Source organism: Danio aesculapii, chromosome 4, assembly GCF_903798145.1.
Source record: "Danio aesculapii chromosome 4, fDanAes4.1, whole genome shotgun sequence".
Taxonomy (NCBI): Eukaryota; Metazoa; Chordata; class Actinopteri; order Cypriniformes; family Danionidae; genus Danio; species Danio aesculapii.
The window spans coordinates 40,788,077-40,811,948 of record NC_079438.1 but is presented as its reverse complement, the minus strand read 5'-3'; the positions used below and the strand labels follow the sequence as shown (position 1 = coordinate 40,811,948).

At 35.6% G+C, this 23,872-nt stretch overlaps 1 protein-coding gene across 1 annotated transcript in view; it reads left to right on the top strand.

The window, feature by feature from the left end:
* The window catches only part of cfap54 (cilia and flagella associated protein 54), a 34,101-nt gene that overhangs the window by 6,168 nt on the left and 4,061 nt on the right, over window positions 1-23,872 (top strand). The window contains 33 exon segments of the mRNA XM_056455652.1: window positions 419-604; window positions 790-968; window positions 1,988-2,166; window positions 2,253-2,465; window positions 2,896-3,089; window positions 3,190-3,325; window positions 3,707-3,821; window positions 3,921-4,076; window positions 5,169-5,372; window positions 6,149-6,236; window positions 6,360-6,530; window positions 6,608-6,674; window positions 8,693-8,878; window positions 8,980-9,066; window positions 9,167-9,289; window positions 10,248-10,301; window positions 10,392-10,542; window positions 11,605-11,720; window positions 11,923-12,074; window positions 13,180-13,309; window positions 14,547-14,709; window positions 14,790-14,950; window positions 15,037-15,183; window positions 16,230-16,350; window positions 17,004-17,168; window positions 17,260-17,371; window positions 17,748-17,832; window positions 17,911-17,970; window positions 18,060-18,186; window positions 21,541-21,696; window positions 21,877-22,046; window positions 22,121-22,216; window positions 23,245-23,351. Coding sequence (XP_056311627.1) covers window positions 419-604; window positions 790-968; window positions 1,988-2,166; window positions 2,253-2,465; window positions 2,896-3,089; window positions 3,190-3,325; window positions 3,707-3,821; window positions 3,921-4,076; window positions 5,169-5,372; window positions 6,149-6,236; window positions 6,360-6,530; window positions 6,608-6,674; window positions 8,693-8,878; window positions 8,980-9,066; window positions 9,167-9,289; window positions 10,248-10,301; window positions 10,392-10,542; window positions 11,605-11,720; window positions 11,923-12,074; window positions 13,180-13,309; window positions 14,547-14,709; window positions 14,790-14,950; window positions 15,037-15,183; window positions 16,230-16,350; window positions 17,004-17,168; window positions 17,260-17,371; window positions 17,748-17,832; window positions 17,911-17,970; window positions 18,060-18,186; window positions 21,541-21,696; window positions 21,877-22,046; window positions 22,121-22,216; window positions 23,245-23,351 — 4,557 coding nt within the window.

The window sequence follows — 23,872 nt, the reverse complement described above, 5'->3', positions numbered from 1 at the left end:
GTCTATTATTGGTACGATTGATCAACTTGTTTTAGTCTCTTATGCTCAGCATGTCTGGTTTTGCATGAATGTAACAAAATGTATTTCATGTCATTCATAGCAAAGTAAAATATTCATTACCTAAGTGTCACATAATACTATTAATATAAAATTTCATAATATTTTATGCTTTTTACATATTAAATTTTGTTGAATTTTGTTGTCTTTTCTTTTTAGAATTCTTTAATGAGTAGAAAGATTTTAAAAATTAAATAGCAGAAATCTTTAATATTATTGTCAAGTCATTGTAAAAAATATATATTTTTAGCTATTTGACTTAATGAAAGTACAAATAGTCTTTCTTATCCCCCATTTTGAAAGGTATCGCATACTGATTACTTTTTTAAACCTTACCTGTATTTTCCATTGTGTCTCTCAGAGAGGTCAAAGCTGTGGACATCTTGCTAAATCAACTGGCTGCTTTTATCAAAAGACATCAGCGCCGCCAGAAATTGAGGCAGATGCGCATTGAGGATTCTCTGTGGCGCTGCCATGTCAATCTGAGCCTGGCTCGTGCCCACCTAGGCATGTTGAGAAGGAAATTGAGACCACCTCCTCAGCTCTGGTACTTACATCCAATAGCAAAATTAAAAACATCAATTTAGGGCTTTGTGTGAAAGCTTCAATGAATATGATTTTTTCTTTAAACATTTGTTACAAAGACATTTTTATACAGTGTGCATAGTTAAAACCTCTTAGTTTATTGTTTTTGTATATAAATGACTGAAATTGAGCTCTTTTGTCTTCCAGTTTCAGTCGTCTTCCGCAATCTTTCTTCTCTCTGGCTCACAGTGGAATGCTTGTTATGTGGAAGAATGCTCCACAGCACATTAGACCACCTGAACTGACTCTTCCCAAAGCTCATCCTCATACAGGACAACACACTAAACGCAATAAAAGGAAGCATAGAGCAAAAAAGATCAATCCAGGTGGATATCTTTAGCATTAAAGCAGAATCTACATTATTGCACAAATGTTTCGGAATTGTAGGCCTGTCATGATATTTAATTTCCGTCATACGATATTGTACATTGCACCAAAATGTATTGCGATAAACAATATTATTGTCATTTTAGGACCATTTAATGCAATTCAATATATATTTTCCAGTATTAAAATATAATACACTATTTTAGTCTTAATTAATTATAGTAATTTAAACAATTGAATAATTATGCATTAGAATTAGTGTGAATACACATATCCTAAACAAATATATACAAATAATAATAATAATAATAAATGTTAACACCCACATGAAAAAATACTATAGTGTTTTATTTATCATACTATAGAAAAATGTATATAGTAAATACGTTATAGTATTTACAACTCTTATTTAATGAATGCTATAGCATACTGTGGTTTTAATATAGGCTCATACTGTAAATACTGTAGTATAATTGTAGTTTTTGCTACAGTTATAGAAAACTGGGTCATCTGTTTTTATTATTACATTTATATTACCACAGCAGCTGTAGAATAACCATAACAGATTCGAGGTCATTTACTATAGTATGGTTCAAAAACACTATAGTATTTACTATAAATTGCTATAGTATTTAGTAGTGTTATGAGCTGATGAACTCTAACATGTGAACTCTAACATGTGTTTAATGGCATTATCAGTGCTCATTGTCACTTTTAAACAAAATCAGTGCATCTTCGCTGAATAAAATGTACAATTCTTTTATAATATCTCATGGACTACACTTTTTAAAGTGTATATAGCATACAACGAGCCAAAGCAAACCCTCTGAATGTGTTTGTGGTGTTACATGCTTCTCTCTGGTTCTCGAAGGAGCTTCATGTCACCATGTTGCCCTTGGGCCTGTAATCCACCAAATCCCAAAGTGGGATTGGATTCTGCTGTTTTCTTTTTCAGTAGCTAGCTTGAAGGAATTCGAAGCTTGATTGATGATTGTCATACTTTTCAACACATCCTCAGGAGGACCGAGCGCCAGTGATGATGAGCTGAACTCAGCAGAAAGTGATGTAGAAGGTGATGTGGACTCCACCTTTCTGCACACCCATAATCCTGAAGCTGACGGTGCTTCTGCTGATCAAACTCCCTCTCAGTTACTGGACACACTTGATAAAGCCTCTACTCACATGCGCAGAGCTATGGTAAATGCATGTCAATTTAATAACCTGAATTTGGCCTTCTTTTTATCTTGTGAATCTATCAATGACATTCCCTATTTTTACACTAGGTGCTATCACATCGCTGGGGGTACTGGACAACTCTACAGTGGGGATGTCGAATTCTGTGGGACCAATGCTGCACACTGATTCTCATGTTGGAGGGAGCCCAAGACCCTAACGCCAATGCAAGACAGCTGACAATGGAGCAACTGTATACAGTGATCACTCCTTTACTGGTGCTGGCCTCGGATCTTCTCATGGACATGATGGAGAAGCTTAAGGTTTTAAAAAATTATGTTTATTTTGCTAGCGCACATTGTTTTTTTTAGGTAAACAATTAATCTGTGTTAAACTGTTAAACAGTTAATTCACACGCATAGCTTTTTTTGGTAATCTTTAATCAAATCTGAGCATTTGCTTCTGGGTTTAGAGTGGCGGTCTTATCTGTTGATGTCAGTTTGATGGCTCCAGTCACAAAATTTGTAATCCCCCCACTCTTACCGGTAGCTACAGGTGAATAATGCACGAAAAGAAAGCTTACTTACTCAATATTCCGTTTCAGTTAAAAGTACATCAGCATACTGAAATAAAAGTCTCAGCAACTTGTGGTTTATAAGGAGTTTGCAACATTGTGCAGTCATTTATATTTCAGTGATGGATAAACTGAAGGATAAAGTTATCTGGCTTAAATATTTTCTTTTTTATTCCTAGCTATGGAATGTTTACGATGATGAAGATGGGGAGCTCGAGGCAAGCCTGTTCTTTTCTGCCCCAGTGGATGATGGGACAGTGATAGATCTGCGCTGGCTGAGGACTCTGGTTCTGCACACGCTAGAACTTCTGTACTACCAGGCCAAGTGGGAGACTCTAGCTCATCTTGCTCTACTTTTCAACACCTACACTCGGTAGGTGGCTGAAAATTTGCGAAGGACTGTAATGTTAATGTATATTATTGTTCATCAGAAGGAGTATCTATTGAAATACAAGGTGCTTCATGATTTTCAGGGAACGCTACTCACACATGGTAACCCCTGTGCTGGTACATGCTCAAAGGAGACTGCTGGACAGGATCAGCTGTTTTGGGGGTCCTAAAGCACCACAACCTCACTTCACCTACACTGAGATCATTTCTGGAGAGAAGGTAGACAGAAATGATCACATACACATCATTCAGAATAATATATATAATATATATTGTTCATACTTTAAATGTATAGTTTACCCAAACATGCAAATTCTTTCATCATTTACTCAAACTTATGTGTTTTTCTACTATGAAAGTCAATGGTTAAAGGTTTTCAGGTTTTATCAAAGGTGAATAAATAGTGGGTAATTTTTAATATTTGTGTGAACTGTCCCTTTGAGCCCAATTTACAACACACATACAGTGAAAAACACAAACAATCACTACATAAATGTGAAAAGTCACTACTGAGACATCTGTGTTTAAAAGACAGATAGGTGAAACACACTGATCTAATAACACTGATCTCTGAGTTGGTTTTGTGACTGATGTTCATAGGTAACCTGCAAGAATTATGCAAGCAGTCAAGTACTGTTTCCAACAGGAAAAGGTCCCATTGTGATTACTCCCAGTGATGCTCCAGAGATCAATGAACTTGCAGCTACACAAAAGGGTTAGCAAGTCTCATTTATTTAATATTTTTGTGTGTGTGTTTGCATGTCTTAATTAATGTATAATGGTTTGTATATTGTATTTTTCCTCATTACTGCAGATGTACAGAGAGCCATGTGTTTGGTGTGTGTACCGCTTGATGTCGAGGAAACACTGCACTGTTTCAGAGAGACACTGAAAAGGCAACAACATAAACTGCTGACTTTTCAGCACAGCAAAAAATTGTTTTTTCTGCTACTAGCTGACACACAGCATCGTAAGTATGACATTGAGCACCTCGTTTGGCAGTGCTCTAGAGCAGGGCTACATCCCTTTAGATGGCAAAAAATAAATACATTTATAAAAATCTCCGACTGTGATTCAATAGACACAAACTAGGAATGCTCATTTCGGTTCATTTTCCCAAACCGACAACCGGGTTATCATATATTAACTGTTAACTGATCAGAATAATATTAAATGATCATTTAATTACAAAAAAAATTATTGACCTATACATTTTGTGCTTGACACATCAAATATTGCATTGTTAAATATTGATTTATTTTAAGATGTGCGAACAATGGAATTTCCACACACCTGCAGCGTTTCAAACAACAAAAACAAAATATATGCCTACTAAATAAAAGAATAAAATAAATAGGCTGAAAAAAATATTTTTACGTAAATGACAAATTTAGATTAGGCTACAAAACGAAACATACTGACTGAATTCATTTTTAATAATTGACATAGGCATTTTTTTCCAATCATACTAAGGTTTTTTATTTTTCCGTCAAACAAAAATAGCAGGCCTACATCAAATCGATTGCTCCACGGAACGTAAGCATTTAATTAATGCTTATCTGTATTTTTTATATCACAAACCTCTGTCAAAATATTCAATACAAGTTATTATTTTAAAGATTATGTCTTGATCGTCTGATTTTACTTGCGCTTGTGTGCTTTCATTTTCTTAGTCTCTTGAGTGGTGAGTTCAGTGTGAGAAGGGTTTTGAATTAGATAACGTGTCGTCAGTTTAGTGTGTCAATCTGGCATAAAAAATATCAGTATATCAATATAGGCTTTGCTGAACGACTATCTTACCAGCAACGAGGGGATAATAATGGTAGGCTATAAGAGATTTTAAAGGAAATTTATATTAAGAAGAAAACATTCTTAAACACATTCCCAAATTGGATTTTTCTTTTTCACACGTTTTAAAATTGATCACATGGGTTTCACATACTTCACATATGATTTTAACATGTGATTGCCCATGTGAGACTCATTAGGTTTTTGCACACTTAACTATCTATCAATTTTGTTAATACTTTCAGTCGCACCTATTATATATCTGTGTCCTCAGCGTATGTTGAAGTGCCATTCTTTAAAGAGACCAGCGGCATTCTGCAGGGGAAGGTGGAACTCAGCATGGCAGCCAGTACTCCTCCAGGCATCAACCCTCCAGACCTGTCCAAAGAAGACTTCAGCTCTCTGGGCTCCATCTACAGCACCACACTGCCACCAACACAGCTCCAGACGGTCTTCACCTCCTACAACAATGCTATTAGTGAGAACCAATCTGAATATATCACCAGCATATTTTGTTTATGAACAAGCTAATACAATTCAAAATAATAAAACAAAGTGTAAAATCCTTGTTTTTTTAAATAATGTAATCTTCCCCTTTGAAAATGGATGGCATTTTTGTTGTGTTTTCTTGTTATTTCTTACTGTGTCTTCCTCATTGCTTATTTTGTGTTAATTGTAGTGAACAGCAACTATTGTTGCACAAAGAAAGATTACAACTAGATTTTTCTAAAGGTTACAACAGTCAAAAATTATTATTCAATTCAATTAATTTCAATTCATCTTTATTTGTATAGCACTTTTACAATGTAGATTGTGTCAAAGCAGCTTCACATAGACGATTATAGTAAATTGAAACTGTCAGTTTGTTCATATCATTCGTATTAGGAAAAGGTTTTCAATCAGGTTTAGGTCAGGGCTCTGGGCTGTCCATTTTATTATTTTAATGTTTTCAGCTTCAAGTAAGTACTTAACCTGTTTTGCAGTGTGATAGATTAGTTTTGAGAAGCTGTAATCACTTCAGAATGGCTTACCATCTTGCAAAATTGGTAAATACTCTAAAATTAGGTTGCCAGGTAAATAGGATTTGAAATTACAACATTTGCCAGATTAACACTAACTGGGATGATTTGAAAGTGTTTTTATTAAATTTAAGCTTTTATACTGTGCTTCAGAATATTTGTAACCGTTTTCTTTTAACTTGGTGTGGATAATATTCTCTCATTTTTATCTCCACCATTTTGTCTTGTCACACAGAATATCTCAAAGCTAATAAGTGCAACTCCTTCCTGGTGCAAGCTCACCATGACCTTGGAAACCTGCATTTCTACAATGGAAATCTAAAGTAAGACGTGTGCATATAATTACTGACCCCAAACATTTGAACCTTAGTCTAATTCAGTGATTGCACAGTAATAAGAAAGAAAAAAAGGCTTGTATTAGTGTCTTTATTTTTGTTTGCGTATAGGTCTGCACACTCCTGCTGGACTAAAGCTCTGGACTGTGCTCTTCAAAGCTCTGGAGTTCTGGAGTCTTGGGATGGAGACACCTGGGGCAGCAGCTCCTCTCAGGAAACACTGAGGCATGCTGGGATATGGGGCTGTCTCCAGGGAGCTGTGCTTTCAGCCAAGATCGCACAGTGAGTGAAAACTCAAAAGGTGTTTTTGTGACAGCTTTCCATTACAGCTGAATAATTTCTGTTCTTTCTCTTGACAGGCATATCCTTACTTCAAACATCCACCAGCGCACAAAGTGCTGCCTTCTCTCTGCCAAACTCTTCAAGGTCAGAATTGAGTCACATTCTTATTCTTAACCTGATTATACTTTACGAGTTGGCAGAGCACATGGTCATGTAAATGTATTAACCTGTTTTCCTTTATTGAAATATGAACATAAAAGGTTTAAGGATAAACAGATTGCAACAGATCGATTTTTACACCAATAATGTTAAGCATGTAAATGTATCAACCTGGTTTGGGTCAGTTTATTGAAGTGTGCATGTGTGATATCTGACAGGAACACATCGCAGGAACAAATTTAAGCACATTCAGAACAAATCAAAAGATTAGCGGTAAGGGAGGTGGAAACTTTTTAAAGTTCATAACACCTAAATATTTATGAAACTGTATTCTCATCTCGTACAGCAGAAGTGCTGCAATGAAAATGATGCATCTTGATAGGATAATATTTGACCTGGAAGTTTCCACTGACATAGTGTTATTCTACTTTGGTTTTCAATTATTTATTCAACTGACATCGCGAATGAAACACTCTTTCGCTATGTTAAATCTATGAGCTAAATCTACAAATTATTATATTTTCACATTACTACTGGGAGATAAACTGATTTATTAATAAATTTGTAGATGATGTTTACTTGCATTCCTGGGTTATTGGTTTGCATTTAAACTGGGACAAAAGGTTATTTTAAGTTATTTAAGTTATTTTAACTGAAAAAAAGTCTTATAAAATAACTTAGGATCACAGTGCAAACATTAGTACACCCCAATGAATATTCATTCATTGATTTTCCTTTTGCTTAGTCCCTTATTTATCAGGGGTCACCACAGCAATATGAACCGCCAAGCATATGTTTTAGCCTTCTAGCCGTAACCCAGTACTGGGAAACACCCATACACTCTCACATTCACTCATACACTTCAGCCAATTTAGTTCATCGACCTTGCTGTGAGGCGACAGTGCTAACCACTGAGGCACTGTTTCGCTCCCCAATGAATATGTAAGGGAAAAATATTAAATACCTGTATATAACAAAATCAGAGAACTATAAAAAATATTAAATTGAAATGTTGTATTTTAAAAGGTTTTTTTCAACACCTTTTTCAATTGAAATGTATTTAATTTCTGTTCCTAAAGATGATAATTGGCCACACTCTTATTTTAATGAATATAACTGTTTAATAAAATAGTTTTGATTAAATGCACCAACATAAATTTCCTCGCTTCTTGAAAGTGCTTGATAATACTTGAATTTCAGACATATACATTCAAGAACTGGAACGTACTTAAAAACAAACATAGCTGCTTGAAAGTGCTTGAATTACATTTGAATTATTTTTTGGGGTGTTATTTTAACAATTGTACTGTCCTGCTGTCAAAATCAGAATGAAAAAACTAAATGAAATTCTTCATTTTAAAGTCTTAGATTTAAATTTTGTACCTTACCGTAAATATTATTGTACCAAAATATTTAAGATTTGAATATTAACATTAATAGTATTGAATTCAACAAATTTTATTAAAGTTCTTTGAACACGACTGATTAAAAAAAGTACAAAACATTTTTTTATTACTCTAATTCAGGGGTTACCAATCCTGTTCCTGGAGATCTACCTTCCTGCAGATTTCAGTTGCAACCCTGACCAAACACACCAATCTGTAATTATCAAGTGCTGCTTCAGGTCTTAATTAATTGGTTTAAGTGTGTTTGATAAGGGTTGGAGTTGAAATCTGCAGGAAGGTAGTTCTCCAGGAACAGGGTTGGTGACCCCTGCTCTAACATTTTTAATCTAAATATTAAGTGTAAGTGAAATGTTAAGTACAGTAAGGACTTTCATGGCACAATATATGCTGAGGTATAAATTATCATTTGAAATTAAGAGTGCTTTAAAAATGTCCTTGAATCTGGTGTCCGTGAAAGAGTGGGAACCCTGATTCTTACTGTGTATTGTAACGTGCTCTTTGAAATGTTTTTTTTTGTATCTTATTTTGTCTCTCAGCTAATAATGAAATACAGACCATTAAATAACATTAACAGTACTAATATCTAATAATCTACAGTGCCTACTGACGGCCTCTTTGCCACATCCAAAGATGGACCTGTCATACTCCACATACTCTCTGGAGACAGAGCTCATCCCAGGCATTGACCTCTTCTCTGAGCCGGATCGAGGGAATCTCGGTACCACCGTTGCCAGTTTGTCTTTTCTCTGCCACTGGCTGTACACTTCAGGACACTTTCTCAAGGTACTAGCGATATATTTATTAATGCACTCATATTAGAGCAGCATTTGTGCAATTAACAGTTGATATCTGATACATATCATATTTAACATCTATTATTTCAGGTTCTTCCTGTGCTGGCTCTGTACCTGTATATTGCCAGAACTGTGTGTCAGGATCCACACCTCACTGTCTCATGCAGAATAATGAAGGTTTGGAGACATTGAGTATGCAGTTTATTCTAGGATGTCTTGTAAGCTTGTGTTGCAGTGAATGTAGAAGGATTGTTTACTTGTTTGTTTGTGTATACAGGTGAAGGTTTTGACAGAGTTGGGGGCCTTCACTCAAGCGATTAAAGAACTTAGCAGTCTCACATTTGGTGAAGGAATTCCTGTAAATAATGGAGGCCTCCACAGAGCAGAAAAGCCATCTTGGGTAATCCAATTTGAAATAAGATAAAATATTGCATTGGACAAAAACAAAATATGTAGTTATATCCTGTATAATGAAGCAATTGGTTATCTTGATCTGAAAAAAAAATGAAACCTAAAACTAATCATTTTAGAGGCGTTTTTTTAAATTAAAGTTTATCAATATTTTATTCATATTATACTGTTTATTAACATTTTAAACTGCAATCCAAAAGGGTAGGCTCAGTAAAAAAAAATAAAGAAAAAAAATACTACTAATGTATTACTAAGGATGTATTAAACTGGTCAAAAATTACAGCTAAGTCCTACAAAAAATTATATTCAGAAAATGTTGTTCTGTTGAACTTAAATGTTTTGTTGAATATAAATGTATATACATCAATAGGAAAACAAAAGCAATGTGTTGAGATCGTTTTAATGTCTGCTCTTTTCTTTGAAAACTGGCTCATTACCTTTAAACCACTTTAACAAGGGTATGCAGTGAAACCAGTTTTCCTGGGTGTTCATGTCACAGTAGGCCTTTTCCTCAAACAATTAAAAAAAAAAGTCTAATTGATTGCATAAAAAATTGAGAGCACAGCTGCTTTCAGCATTTAAAAATACTAACTGTTCTTAAAAATCAGCACATTAAAATGATTTCTGAAGGATAATGTGACTATAACTAAAGATTAGAAAATTATTGCTGAAAATTAAACTTTTCTCTCAAAAATAAATTACATTTTAAAATAAATTAAATAGAAAATTGTAATATTCAGTGACAATTACATTATGATTATTAATTATTATACAACTTTTTTTTCAAACTTTTTGATTCAGCTTTGATGTATAAAGGCACATTATTTTAAATATATTTTTAAAAGTCTTCAACAGCACATCTTTGAATAGATTCAAAATATAGTATTGTGATTGTACATTATTCTTTTTATTTATTCATTCATTTGTAATTTTAAAAAATCCCTCAGGAAAAGAAATTATTTAATGAAGGAAAACCCCTGCTGGATACATCCAACCTTCAAGTAAGTTTACCTGTTTTCACAGCCTGTTTTCACAAATCATGTATATATGATACTGAGGATGATGATAAGCATGTGCAATCCCTTCCTTAGGTTCTAGAGGACACGATCAATAGGAGACCAAGTACAGATATCATAGCTCTTTATGGCTCACGACTGACCAAGCAGCTTCTGATGGCCAAAGTTCATCTCATCTTAGCTATGTGTAGTACTATACATGACCTGCCTGAGCCCCCACCATCAGGTATCTTTTCATCACTAGTTTGTTAGGGACATTTGCAAATTCTAAATTTGCCTAGCGCAATATTATCAACTTATTATTAACGTCATGTTAAGGCTATCCAAATCTTCATTCATTCATTAATTTTCGTTTCGGCTTAGTCCCTTTATTAATCTGGGGTCGCCACAGCGGAATGAACCGCCAACTTATCCAGCGTATGTTTTACGCAGCGGATGCCCTTCCAGCTTCTACCCATCACTAGGAAACATCCATACACACACATTCACACACACACTACGGACAATTTAGCTTAACCAATTCACCTATACCACATGTCTTTGGACTTGTGGGGGAAACCGGAGCACCTGGAGGAAACCCCTGCCAATGAGGGGAGACCATGGAGACTCCACAAAAATAGCTGGAGATTTATACATTAAAATAGAAACAAATATTGTTCCCAACTCTTTCTCCATTCTAACTAAATGCTAAAACTTAAATAAAATCTTCTTAAAATGTTGAGAAAAGAAAGAACAGAATGAAATAAAAACCAAAAGACCAGAATTGCTGAACATTACTAGATATAAACAGCTATAAATGAAATCAAACTTCGCTTAAACAATAATCTGCTAAATGAAAAACAAAACAATTTACCAGAAATCTAAATCATTAAGAAAGGACAAGCTAGATCTGCAGAGAAGATTCTTGGCATTCTGGCACAAAAACACAGTGGAAGACACAAACACAAAACAAACCAGCAAAGACATGAGGGTTAAGAGCACAATATAAAGGAAAGAAAGCACACAAGGACAAGGTGAAGACACTTACACTAACAAGGACTAGATAAGGGGTAAACAAGGGGGTGTGGTAAAGGGAAACAAGAGGGGAGAAACAGAAGAGCACATGGCGACACAATTATTACAATTATTAAGTGAATAATAATTAATAAAGTAAAACATAAATGATGATCATGTGATAAACGGCAGAAGAACAAATAATGTTGAAATTAAAATTAATTTTGTTTGTTTGTATCAAAACAGAACATACAGCAACATTATGTGCACTTTTTATTATTACTTATCTTCCCAGAGCTATCCGAATCCGAGAAACAGTCTAGCACTTCATGTTTGCCTGATGCCTCCATCAGTGATGAATCCAAGGGTCTCCAAATCACTGCTAAGAAACTCACACTGGGAGAAATCAAGGTGATGTTTTACTTCCACATTATTGCAAGACCCTGTCCAGCTATCGTTGCTTTTAAATCGTCTTTCCAGATCTTGGCCTTTTACTCTGTAGCAATGATGGCCACAAAGTATGAATCTATAAACACAACTATAAATGCATGCACCAAATGCCAAAATTTTTAAGGCCAAAGTGAACATTATGTGTCTCTATTGCCCCATTCAGGCCATGCTCCTAAAAGAAACACACGTTCTGCTTATTCCTGAGCTCCTGACTCCAGATCCTCTGAGCACTGATCCTGAAGAACTGGAGCTGGCAGTGGAGATCAGACTGTTATTGTCCAATATCAACATGCAGCAGGGCAGAATGGCAGCCAGGTAGTGCAGAAACACAAATCATGTGGAAGAGCACATGTTGTAAACTGTCATTATAAAGTTTGGGGCTGGTATGAGTTGTTTTTAAAAGAAATGAATACTAAATTTTAGAAAGGATGCATTAAACTGATTCAAAATGAGAGTAAAACTATTAATAATGGTATGAAACAAATCTATTTTTCAAATATATCATGAGACTGTATTAATGGCTGCTAACAATTCTGCGTTGCCATTATAGGAATGAATTACATTTTTTAAATATTTTTGTACTTAATTATATCACTTAATTATATTCACTAGTACTTAATAGTACTATAGTACTTAATTATAATCACTGGCACAACCCTTCCTACACTTCAAGAACTGTACTCTTCCAGAGTGAGTAAAAGGGCTCGCAAAATCACTCTGGACGCCTCACACCCAGCACACTACCTGTTCAAACTGTTACCGTCTGGTCGGCGCTTCAGAGCACCAAGCACAAAAACAGCCAGACACAGGAAAAGTTTCTTTCCTCAGGCTGTCTACCTTATGCACAGTTAAATATTCCCCTACTGTGCAATAAATATGTGCAATACTTTCTCATACGCACATGTACACGGCACCTCATATCAATATACAATGCAATACTTTCTACATTCGCACTTGTACACAGCACCTTATAACCTGTATATTTATAACAATCTGTACATACAACTCAACATAAAGGTTTCTTGACTAACCGCATCTGTTTAATGTTTATCATTTTTATTTTTATTTTATTTTTTTCATATTAAATTTGTGTTGTCACTTTATGTACACTGGAAGCTTCTGTAGCCAAAACAAATTCCTTGTGTGTGTGAAGCACACTTGGCAATAAAACTGATTCTGATTCTAATTTTTCTATGTTTCCTGTCAAATCTGAAGATTAAATAAATTAATGTAATCTTAAACAGTTAATGTAGTTTGTTTTTCTCTGTCATAACAGCTTAGAACATATTTCACTGAGTTGATTAACCAGTAAATAAAAAGTGATATTTCATATTTGCCTTTTTTCAGCACTATTTATATTTGTCATTCTTCAGAAAAAAAAAATCAACCAGAGTCCAAATATCTTTCACATCTATTTCAGTGCAGATCTGTCAGTGTCCACGTTGAGGCTGATCCAGAGATCTCCTGTGTTTCAAAGTGATTACCGCCCTCTGCCTCCTCCTAGACCACCATCTTCTGCTCTCAGACGAGCCAGAGCCAAAGCACATCAGGTGATGTGACACTCTGTTTGAGTTGCTATATATACACTATATTTGTGTCTTCCATGCTGTAAAAGTCAAATTCATTCATTCATTCATTCATTCATTCATTCATTCATTCATTCATTTTCTTTTCAGCTTAGTCCCTTTAATAATCAGGGGTCACCACAGTGGAATGAACCGCCAAGTCATATTCAGTTCATTTCAAAACAAAAGCAAAATCATGCACCTGACTTTTCATAAAGAACATCCAAATGCACTTTTGGATCACTTTTTAATCAATTTGTGCCTATAGATATAAATAATAATATACCTTTTAAAGGATGATTTCTGAAAGTAAATATATAGTGCCCATAAATATATAGTGCACAGCACAAATGAGTACACCCCTGTTTAATAATGAATATTTTTATTCATTTCTCAGTGAATATCGACAATACATTTTGGTGTCTTATTAATCAGTTGAAAATAAAAGTTTGTTCACTAGGAATAGAAAAGAAATACATTTAAATTCAAATGAACTATTGCAAAAGCACTCATTTACTTAGTTTTAGATTTTTGTACTTTTGATTTTTCCCTTTTTATTAAAAATATTCAATATTTTTCCCTAACATATACATTTAAGTGTACTATATTTTGGACTGTGATCTTAAGTTACTTTGTTAAATTAGCTTGAGTTTTGGCTTTGGTACTGACTAATGTAATGTATATGTACAAATACATTATTGTATAGCATATAGAAAATTTAATATAGAAAATATTAATTTAAAAGATATGAGGGCTGGGCTCATTTATGGTTGGCACTGTATATATAATGTATAATGTATGCAATGTAGTAACAATGAACAATTAGTAATAATATACAAGAAAAACACAATAAGCATATGTCATATTCAATTCATGTTTATTTCTATAACGCTTTTACAATGTAGATTGTGTCAAACAGCTTAACATTGTTCACATAAATGCATTGTTTTGGTATTTGAAGCAACTACATAGATAAGACAAGAAATAATTACTGAAAGAGAAAAATAGATCCCGGAACCTATGACTCTGATATGTACAAAATAATAAACAAGTTTTTTAAACATGACTTCATGCAATGTTCAGATTCATGTGCTAGAAAACATGTATGCAAATTAGATCAAATATAATTAAATAATGTGCATATTTATTTAATGATAACATTTAAGAAACCTGTAATGCAAAAAAACTGCAATTCTTAAACAATGTCTTTTTTTCCCTACAGACAAACTCCAGGGAGCTGAAGTCAGTTCTCGATCTCCACACCGGAGATGTTCCAGCAACAGTAGAAGCAAGAGAACGAATGCATGTCCTTTTCTGGCTGCGCTGCAGGCTGGCGGTGGTTCGTTCTCTTGTAGGCCACATCCCTGGAACTGCGATCTGCTCTGGTTAGCAGCTTTGCATAGCCCAATGTAATGGTCATAGCCAATTTTTGATGTTGTTTGACATATTGCCCATGTTTATGAAGGTGCAGACAGCAGTTCGGAGGCTCTCCAGCTGCTGAAAGAGGGTCTGGCGGAGGCCGAGGCCTGGGGAGATCCAGACACTAAAGCTTTGCTGCTCTTACAAGGTGTCCAGCTTAACACACACCGTGGCAGACCCAGAGAAGACAATACATCCATGCTTCAGGTCAGTTATGATAGTTGATTATGATTTAGTGCAATCTGACCCAAACTTGACTGTTTCTGTTGGCTTTCACATGTGTGTCTGTTTAGGAGATTGTGAGCTTGTTATCTGGACGCAGTGGTTTGTCTCTGCGCTCTCAAATGACTTTAGCTGAGGCTGTGCTGCTTCTTAGTGAACTGAGAGGAGCGGGAAGTCACACACTACATCTGCTCACACAGAAACTGCTGCTGCAACAGGTATCATACGCTTGCGCTCAATATATTACTAAAATAGGTGCAGTAGTCTTATAAAACATGCCTTTGTTGTCCAAAAAGTGTTAAAGGTCTCGTGAAGTGCTTTGAAATGTACATTTCTGTTCGATGTGGACAGGCTGGAACATAGAGTAGCTTTTCCCCTTTTAAAAAACAGCCAATAGCAGGGGGTTTTATCACAGCTGAGCCAGTGAAAGTGCTTGAGATCAAGCGAATCGAATGAAAAGCAAATGAGCTGAAGGGGGCGGGGCATGGCAGATACTAGAGAACATCTGATTGGTCAGAAGATTTGATGAGAAACTGAGGTATGAGGTGATGTCAAAAAAATGATTGATCCACGAAGGCGGAAGTGACAAACTGCAAGCTTTAGGCATTTATATCTTCTAATTGTGTATTTTGTCACTGTTTGGGAGCACACTAGCTTACAGATATTCTTAACACTAATATACTGCCACTAACTTCTACAAAAACTTTGTTTTGGTTTCATGGGGACTTTAAGAGAGGAAGATTTGCTCAAAAGTTCACACAGAACACATTTTTCCTTTCCTGTGTGCTATTTACTGTTTGCTAAATTCGCTAAGCTAGCAGTTGATTGTTGTGCTTGTATCAACACATCTTTTGCAGTGACTTGTGCATAACTGTGTGCTCTGAAGTGAAGAATTAAATTGTAAAAAATGCATCAGAAGGCTTTTATTCCCTCTATTACATTGGCCATGTCTTGTTTTTCAAAGCAAAAATGTAGTTTGTCTGAAGCCATGTGAGATCTGAGCTGCACACAATGTTTTTTAATGCGCTCACCTAACCCCACCACAACCCTACCCCTCACAGTGACGTCACTAGCTCTATTAAATGCATTGTGTCTGACATTGCATCATTGAGATATGCAGTCTCAGCTTACATCATCAAGACTGCATCCAGACACTATTGAGCCATGTTGCAGATCACATTGTTATAATGAAGAATACAAGAACAACTACATTAAATTGATATTTTACATGTGTTGCAGCAGTTATATTGTGCTTTGTTTTCAGCTCAATGCCAGTGGAGAATCTGTAAGTCTCAAAACCGGAGGTACGGTGGAACTTCTAGCTGGTATAAAGAATATTTATCATCCACAGCTACCCCTGCTGGCCAAGACAACAATGCGGATTGGTATGTCAATATGACAGTATCTATAAAACAACACCAACGTTCAGGTGTTAAACTTATTGAATCAATTCAGCCAGAACTACTTGCAAAATATAGAAACACATTTATGCAAATAACCTCACATGTGCTTTTTTCTTTGTTTTGTTTTCATTTATATATTTATTTTTTTGTATGTATTCCTGATTATATGTATTGCATGTGTTTGTTTATTTAGATTAGTCATTGTTTTTGTCATTTTAGATTTTGCACAGTTCACATGAGTGTTATTTCTGTGGTAATTACTAATCTCTTTAACGTTTGAGATCTAGTTCTAAGTTAAGCAACAGGTTAGCGATAAATATTTTTACGTCTCCACTAAACATAACATCCAGAGAATTAGCTAACGCTGACGAATTTTCCATAAGCAAATTATTTTGATTTATCCACATCAAGTTATTTAACTGATCCAACAACGTATAATTAATTATAGCTAGTTAATAAAGTAAATTTCCTGTGCTTTTTTGAGTGTTCTTTAATTTGTCATTTTTGTTTTATGTTTTGTAAACTGATTAACATGTGCTTAAAGACCTAAATCTAAAACAGTTCTTTACTAATTTTGAAAGCTCAAGCATATATTGTAATATTGTGTTATACTACGTATTGATCCTCTGTTCCAGGTCTTTCTTTAGCATCACAGGCACTATCAGGTTCCTCTGAGGGTGATGACGATCTCTGGAGGCCTTTAATATCTGCTCAAGAAGTTCTGCAATCTGCACTCAGCATCTCTCAGGCATCAGCAAGCAGAGACTGGCAGCTGGAAGCTGACATTCTCTACTGCATAGGTGACCAGTCTGGAGTGCTCTTTATATATGATGACCCTTTTATCTTGTGAACTAGTATTAATTGAAGATGGTTGCTCATTTGTATCTCCAGGAGTGGTGGGGAGACATCTAATTTCCATACAAAAATCAAATCCCCAGAAAGTTCTAGAGGCCCTGTTTGGATGTTTAACCACAACCGACCAAGCTAATAGGCAAAGTTTGCAGTAAGTATAACCCATAGTATTTTGTAAGAGCACAGCCTTTCAAAGTTTAGCACTATAAGGATTCATTCAAATCCATTCTCTGACCTTTTTTATCTTCGAAAGTTATAAGCAATACAGTTTGGCTCTGTATTTGTTTAAAATAAGGTTTCTGGTATCTTTTATTCTCCTCTCACAAGCACATGACAACATGGCCGCCTATTGTTTTGTTTTCATTTTCCACATTTCTGTTTTCAGTAACAAATTCTCAGTGTTGAAATCTTGCAGTCAAACTGAGCAATATAAAAAGAATTCAAAGTGAAAAAACAACGTAAAAATTGTGCAGAAATACTCCTCTACTTCTATTCAAACAAAACATATTGGTGTGTGTTTATTTTAGATTGACTCATAGGTGCTACCTGGAAATGGCAATAATATACTTGCAAGAATGTGAACAAACTCCATCCCCTGAAGGGACCAGCAAGGTGTTGTAAAATATGACAGAAATTATGAATAATGGCAGAGCACTTCTGTATTATTTATTTATATATATGTGTTCTTAGGAAACAGCCAAAGAGGCCTGCCTTCTGCTCTGCTGGATTTGTTGTAGGATGGCTTTAAAGGTCTGTATTTTACATCATCCACACATCTGTACAGTATGGAGTGTGCCTAGTATAAATGATTTATCCTTTTTTAACCTTGTGCATTGTAGATGTCAGAAGTTATTGGGAAATGTGGCAGTTTGCATGGATTTACTGGAGAAACTGAAGGCTCAATACCACTTTCTTCAATGAAAGCCCTGCCTGCATTTGCATTGAATGATCTCTTTCTGCCTTGTGGTAATCTTAAACCCCAAATCATTAAACCAATGATCCTGGACCACAAAATCTTATATTGCACACGTATATTTTTGGCTATACCCAAAATATTCTTTTATGCCAATAGTTATTTGAATATTAGGTAAAGATCTTGTTCCATGAAGATGTTTTTGTACATTTCGTTCTGTAAAAATATTAAAAGGTTATGCTTAATTATTAATTAGTGATATGCATTGGTAAAACCTTACTTTGGTCAACTTTTTCAGGATTTATATGTTTCTGAACCCTCTTTTTTGGTCCAGCCTCAGAGAGTTTTATCCTAGAACAATAGTTGTACAAAACTATCATTTTCCCTCTGGTGCCACATGAACTTTAAATTCATTTTGAATTAATATTTTAATTATGGATTAAACATGTTATTTATCTGTGTATTAGCAAATGTATTTGATGATTTAAGTAATACAAGTGTGTGATTGTAGGTACTGCACAATAGAAATCTTTTATTTTTGTACAATGACAATATATTTGAACTTGAGCATTCAGCTTCATTAGTCAAATAGTTGTATCTTGGCCAAGTATTGTTTGGTTACAAATCAAGCTTAATTAAAAGCTTATTAGTGTTTAGTTATTTTTAAATTGACATTTGTGACTGGTTTTGAGGTCCAGGGTTAATATGCTTTGCTTCAATGTTTAATCCCTGATTAGCCAGAAACATAAAACAATGCTATTTTTTTCTTTTAATAAGTCACCTATATTCATCAAGGTGAATAAATAGGGATGTATTTGTCACAGTAAGAGGAAAGACCCAAATGCAGAAGGAGTGCAGGGAGTGTTTGACAATGTTATGTAGTAGGGGTGAGGTGACAGTCCAACAGTGATGAATATGGTTGTGCTGGAAGAGTCTTGGGTGGAGCAGGCAGACAAAGGCAGTGGTTGAAAGTCCTGGATGGAGCAAGCAGCCGCCACAGAACAGGAGACTGAGCAGGGATGTTCAGGCCAGACAAGGTGGTAAAGGCCTTGGAGACACTGCTGATTAGCAATCCTGGAGTAGTGGTCTCACCAAAAGCAGCCCGACAGGACACTAACAGCCAGGGACTCAAAGCAGACAGGGCTACACGCACACGGGGACACGTTGAAAACTTCTAAAACAAAAAAGCAAAGAGAAATTTTATTAGTTTTAACTTGCTGTTAATACATAAACAAAAAAAAAAAAAAAACCTTAAGCTACCAAATCAGATGAACAAAAGATTAACTAACAAGCCAACTTGGAAGGATCAACCAGGCAGGGATGAAACTGATGGCCTACTGAAAAAAAGCAGACATTAGACAACTCAAACAACAGTGCAGAACTGAAGCCTTCCGTTCACAGCACTTGGGGACTGGAGCCATCTCAGGAAATACTTGGGGGCTTAAGTCAGCTCTGCACTGTGGAATAGGAGCAGGCCCTGGAGGTGCTCTCAGGAGACAGAGCAGGCTCTGGGGGAAACCCTTTCTAGAGCAGATACAGGACATTGACTATTAATAGCATGGGCAAGGAGTGACAAGATCTTTTCTATAGACTTGGCAAGGTGGGCATATAGCTCCGATAAGGCCTCTGCTGCAGAGTTAAAGGACTGCTCAGGACTAACTTCATCAGCGGTAACAGGGAGAGCATGGTACTCCGTGCTTGCATCTATGGCTATACCAAGCAGACAGAGCTCCAGTGATGGCCTCTATGGCTAGGACATTGAGCAGGCTGCTCAGGGACAGCTTCTGGAAAGTCAGATACACCAGGTGACTCAGAGGACAGAATATGACAGGGCAGATTGTTAGTCTTAACTCTAAAAGCAGATGTTAGGCAAGGGTTGATCTTACTTAAAATCAGTGGGGACACAATGACTAGGGAATAGAGTAAAAGCTGACCGGGTCATGTTTCGTTTTCTTACGCTTGCGATGGGTTGAATAAGGACACTTCACCCCTGTAGTATCTGCAGTGAACTTGGCTTCAGGTGAAGTGTCTGGAAGAGCAGACTCAGACAGGAACATGCAAAGTAGGCTGCAACACAGGAACAGGGTTAGACAGAGGGGCGGTGATAGGTTTACCTGCTTTGTGTAACAGGAGGATATTCAACAGCTTCAGAGTTGACTGTGGTGGATTTGACTGGCTTGGGGGAAACTCTTGAAAACTGCTTTCACTGAGATGGTCAAACAAGGACGCAGCTAGCTGAACTACTGGTTCTGACAGCCTGTGGCCTCAGCATAGGAAAGGGAAGCAATAAGCAACCACAGAATGCCAGGAGAACAGGACTGAGCAGGGATGCTTAGGCAAGACAAATGGTGGTAAAGGCCTTGGAGGTACTGCCGACCAGCGATCCTGGGAGTAGTCATCTCACAAATAGCAGCCTGACAGGACACCAGCAGCCAGGGACTCACAGCAGACAGGGCTGGACAAACAATAAAAAGGAAATATAAAACTAAAATGATAAATTATAAACAAACTAAAATAAAAAAGCAAAGAGAAATGTAATTGGTTTTAACTTGCTGTTAATAACACAAGAAATAAAATCAATAAGAGGAATTAAACACTTCAAGTTACTAAAATCAGATTAACAAAATGAGAAATAGTGACTAACAAGCAAACTTGAAAAGGATAAACACGGCAGAGATGAAACTGAAGACCTTCTGAAAAACACAAATATAAACAAACATTAGACAAAACAGCTCAAACTCACAAACAACAGCACAGGGAGAAAAGAGCACGGTCAAGTCACAATCAACAATGAACAGAAGAAGACATGAGGGAAGAGAACCCATTATAAAGGGAGGAAAGAACATGAGGACCAGGTGTAGGCACTGAGACTAACGAGGACTAGATGCGTGCTAAACAAGGGGGCGTGGCAGCTGGAAACAAGGAGGGAGGAACAGAGGAGCACATGGTGAACACAAACACAGGCTGAGCCATGTGTTCAGACACAACCTAAACATAGATACATAGAACGTAGACAACACAGACACAACATGTAACATAGACCCATGACAGTACTGATGCCCTTCAGTTTCCACAATGAATAGACATCTGTACTTTAATTTTTGCTACTTACCAATACCTGCGTTTTCATTTAATTTGTATTTTAAATAAATATTGTGCAGAGAATCCAAGAAAATATCAAACATTCTAGTTAATTCATTTAGCAAATATATAATTTACATTTAATTATGCCTGTTAAAATTTATTGTACAATCTACTATGACTTACACTGCTCTGTGGTATTGTTTTATGGTATCAAAAGTTTTCATAAATATGAATTTTGAGTATATGAGTGCAATAGTTTGCATCCCTTATAATAAATATGTATCAATCAGCAGTTTACATGAATGTGTGAATCTCATTGGCAGGTGGGCTAGAACACGTTGAGACTGTCATCAGTCCTGAATCATTCATAGGCACTGAGCATGAGATAAACAGCGGGAAATACACACAGCTGACCTGGGTTCATGTGTCCCGCTACTACATGCACTTAAGCAACCTGCTACAGGTCTCCTCACAATCAGGTACAGCATATTAGACTATGGTTAATTTATTCAATTCATTACTCAATCAATAAATCTACCATCTGTGAGGGTATACAGTGCTTTCAATATTGCTGCTCTTTGTAAATATGAGCAAAGAAGTTGGCAGTATTAGTGTTTTTAGTTGATGATGTAATTGGCTAATGTAATGTAATTGTTCAGGTGTGATGCAGGATATTGATGGGCTTCTGTCTGCATCCGGTGATCCCAAACTGGCTCTCAGACTCTCACAGTTGAACACTTTCTTCAGGCATCACCATCCATCTTACAGAGAGCAGTGGGTCATTCCTGATCCTCCTGCTGCTCTAATACTGGAGTCTCTGCAAAAACAGGTTTCTTTTCACACATTTATTAAAATAAGAAAAAATTAAATCTCTAATAATAGTCTCTTTCGTGACTCTTTCAGCATGATCAGCCCTTGTCAGATCTCTGGCCATTAGCCAGCACTGAAGTCCAGGAGCTGAGCATCCTGTGGTACAGACCCTCTTCACAGCACAAGACGGTAGTCAGATACTCATCCATTTCTGCTTTTTTGGCAGTTTTCTTTTATATAGAAACTATGGACCACCTGTTTGAAACACACACACACACACACACACACACACTTAACTATATACAGTTGAAGTCAGAATTATCTAAATATTTCCCAAATTATGTTTAACAGAGCAAGGACATTTTCACAGTATGTCAGATATTTTTTCTTTTGGAGAAAGTCTTAAAACAATTATGTTTAGAGTTGAAAAACATCTCTCCATTATACAGAAATTGTGGAAAAAATAAACAGGGGGGCTAATAATTCAGGGGGGCCAATAATTCTGACTTCAACTCTATATGTATATATATATATATATATATATATATATATATATATATATATATATATATATATATATATATATATATATATATATATATATATATATATATATGTTTATGTTTGGAGAAAAAGAAAAAACTAAACTAAATAAGTAATTCATAAATACTTAAATTGCACATGTAAGATAAATTTACATACATTATTTAGTAAAACAAATTTAAATCACCATTATTATATGATTACTTATTAAATAATACAATATTATTAATATTCAAATATATGAAATGAGTACATTTACTCAAACAGTAGCACTATAAGGTGTAAACAAATTCAGTAATGTAAACTAATAGCACATATTTTCCTAAATATCTTAGGCCCATTTATAGAATGAACTTTTAACAGTGTAAATTAGACCTGTATGCAAGAACCTATATACAGTTTCTTAAGATTTAAGGTGGGATCACCCACACGAAGATGATCATATTTCTATGTATCCATGGAATCTAAACATTGAAATAAATCTGTCATAGTCTTTTGAATGTTTGGACAAATTATACTGAGGAAAAGGGAAATTACATTGCAAGCCGTTTACACATGGGCAATAAAAAGTGGCAAATACATGAACATTCTTACTCATATTATTGCAAAACAATAACTGGAATTGTTTGAACCAAAACATGTTTTTGAGCAGGAAATGTGTTTGACTTCTTCAGATTCTGCTTCTCTTCGCTGTAAATAATACTCCTATATCAGCAATAACCCCTATTGCAGACGCAATTGCTGCAATACAGGCTGGACAGAAGACAATCTGTTTCGAAAGGTAGGATCTGCGTTCATCTACCTAATGAAAAATGTAAGATAATTGAGATAAACACAATATTCTTTCTTATTCAACTAGTCTGTTTGTCAGGTGTAGTTTGTTTTATTCTGACCTTTGTATATCTGTTTAATTTAAGCCAGGGGTGTCCAAACTTTTTGCACAGGGGGCCGGATTTGATGTTATAAAATGTGGGGGGGCCGACCTCGGCTGACGTTCATTACATAAAGCAACAATATATTTAAACACAGTTTAGCAAGCCATCCTGTGTTTCACATTTTCTTTTTATTTTCATTTTAACAATCAAACATGTATTTTGGTTCATTTGAACATGAATTATATTATCATGGGAGTTCAATGTTCACAGAATTTTTGAATAACAGAAACGATTATCCACAAGTGCAGGACTAATTTGATATATGACATATCATCAAATATAAATGTTGATTGAACGGTTTATTCTGGACTGAAAACTGACAACTTGTCTGAATTTGTGACTGAACAAAACAAAATTAAGTCAGAGT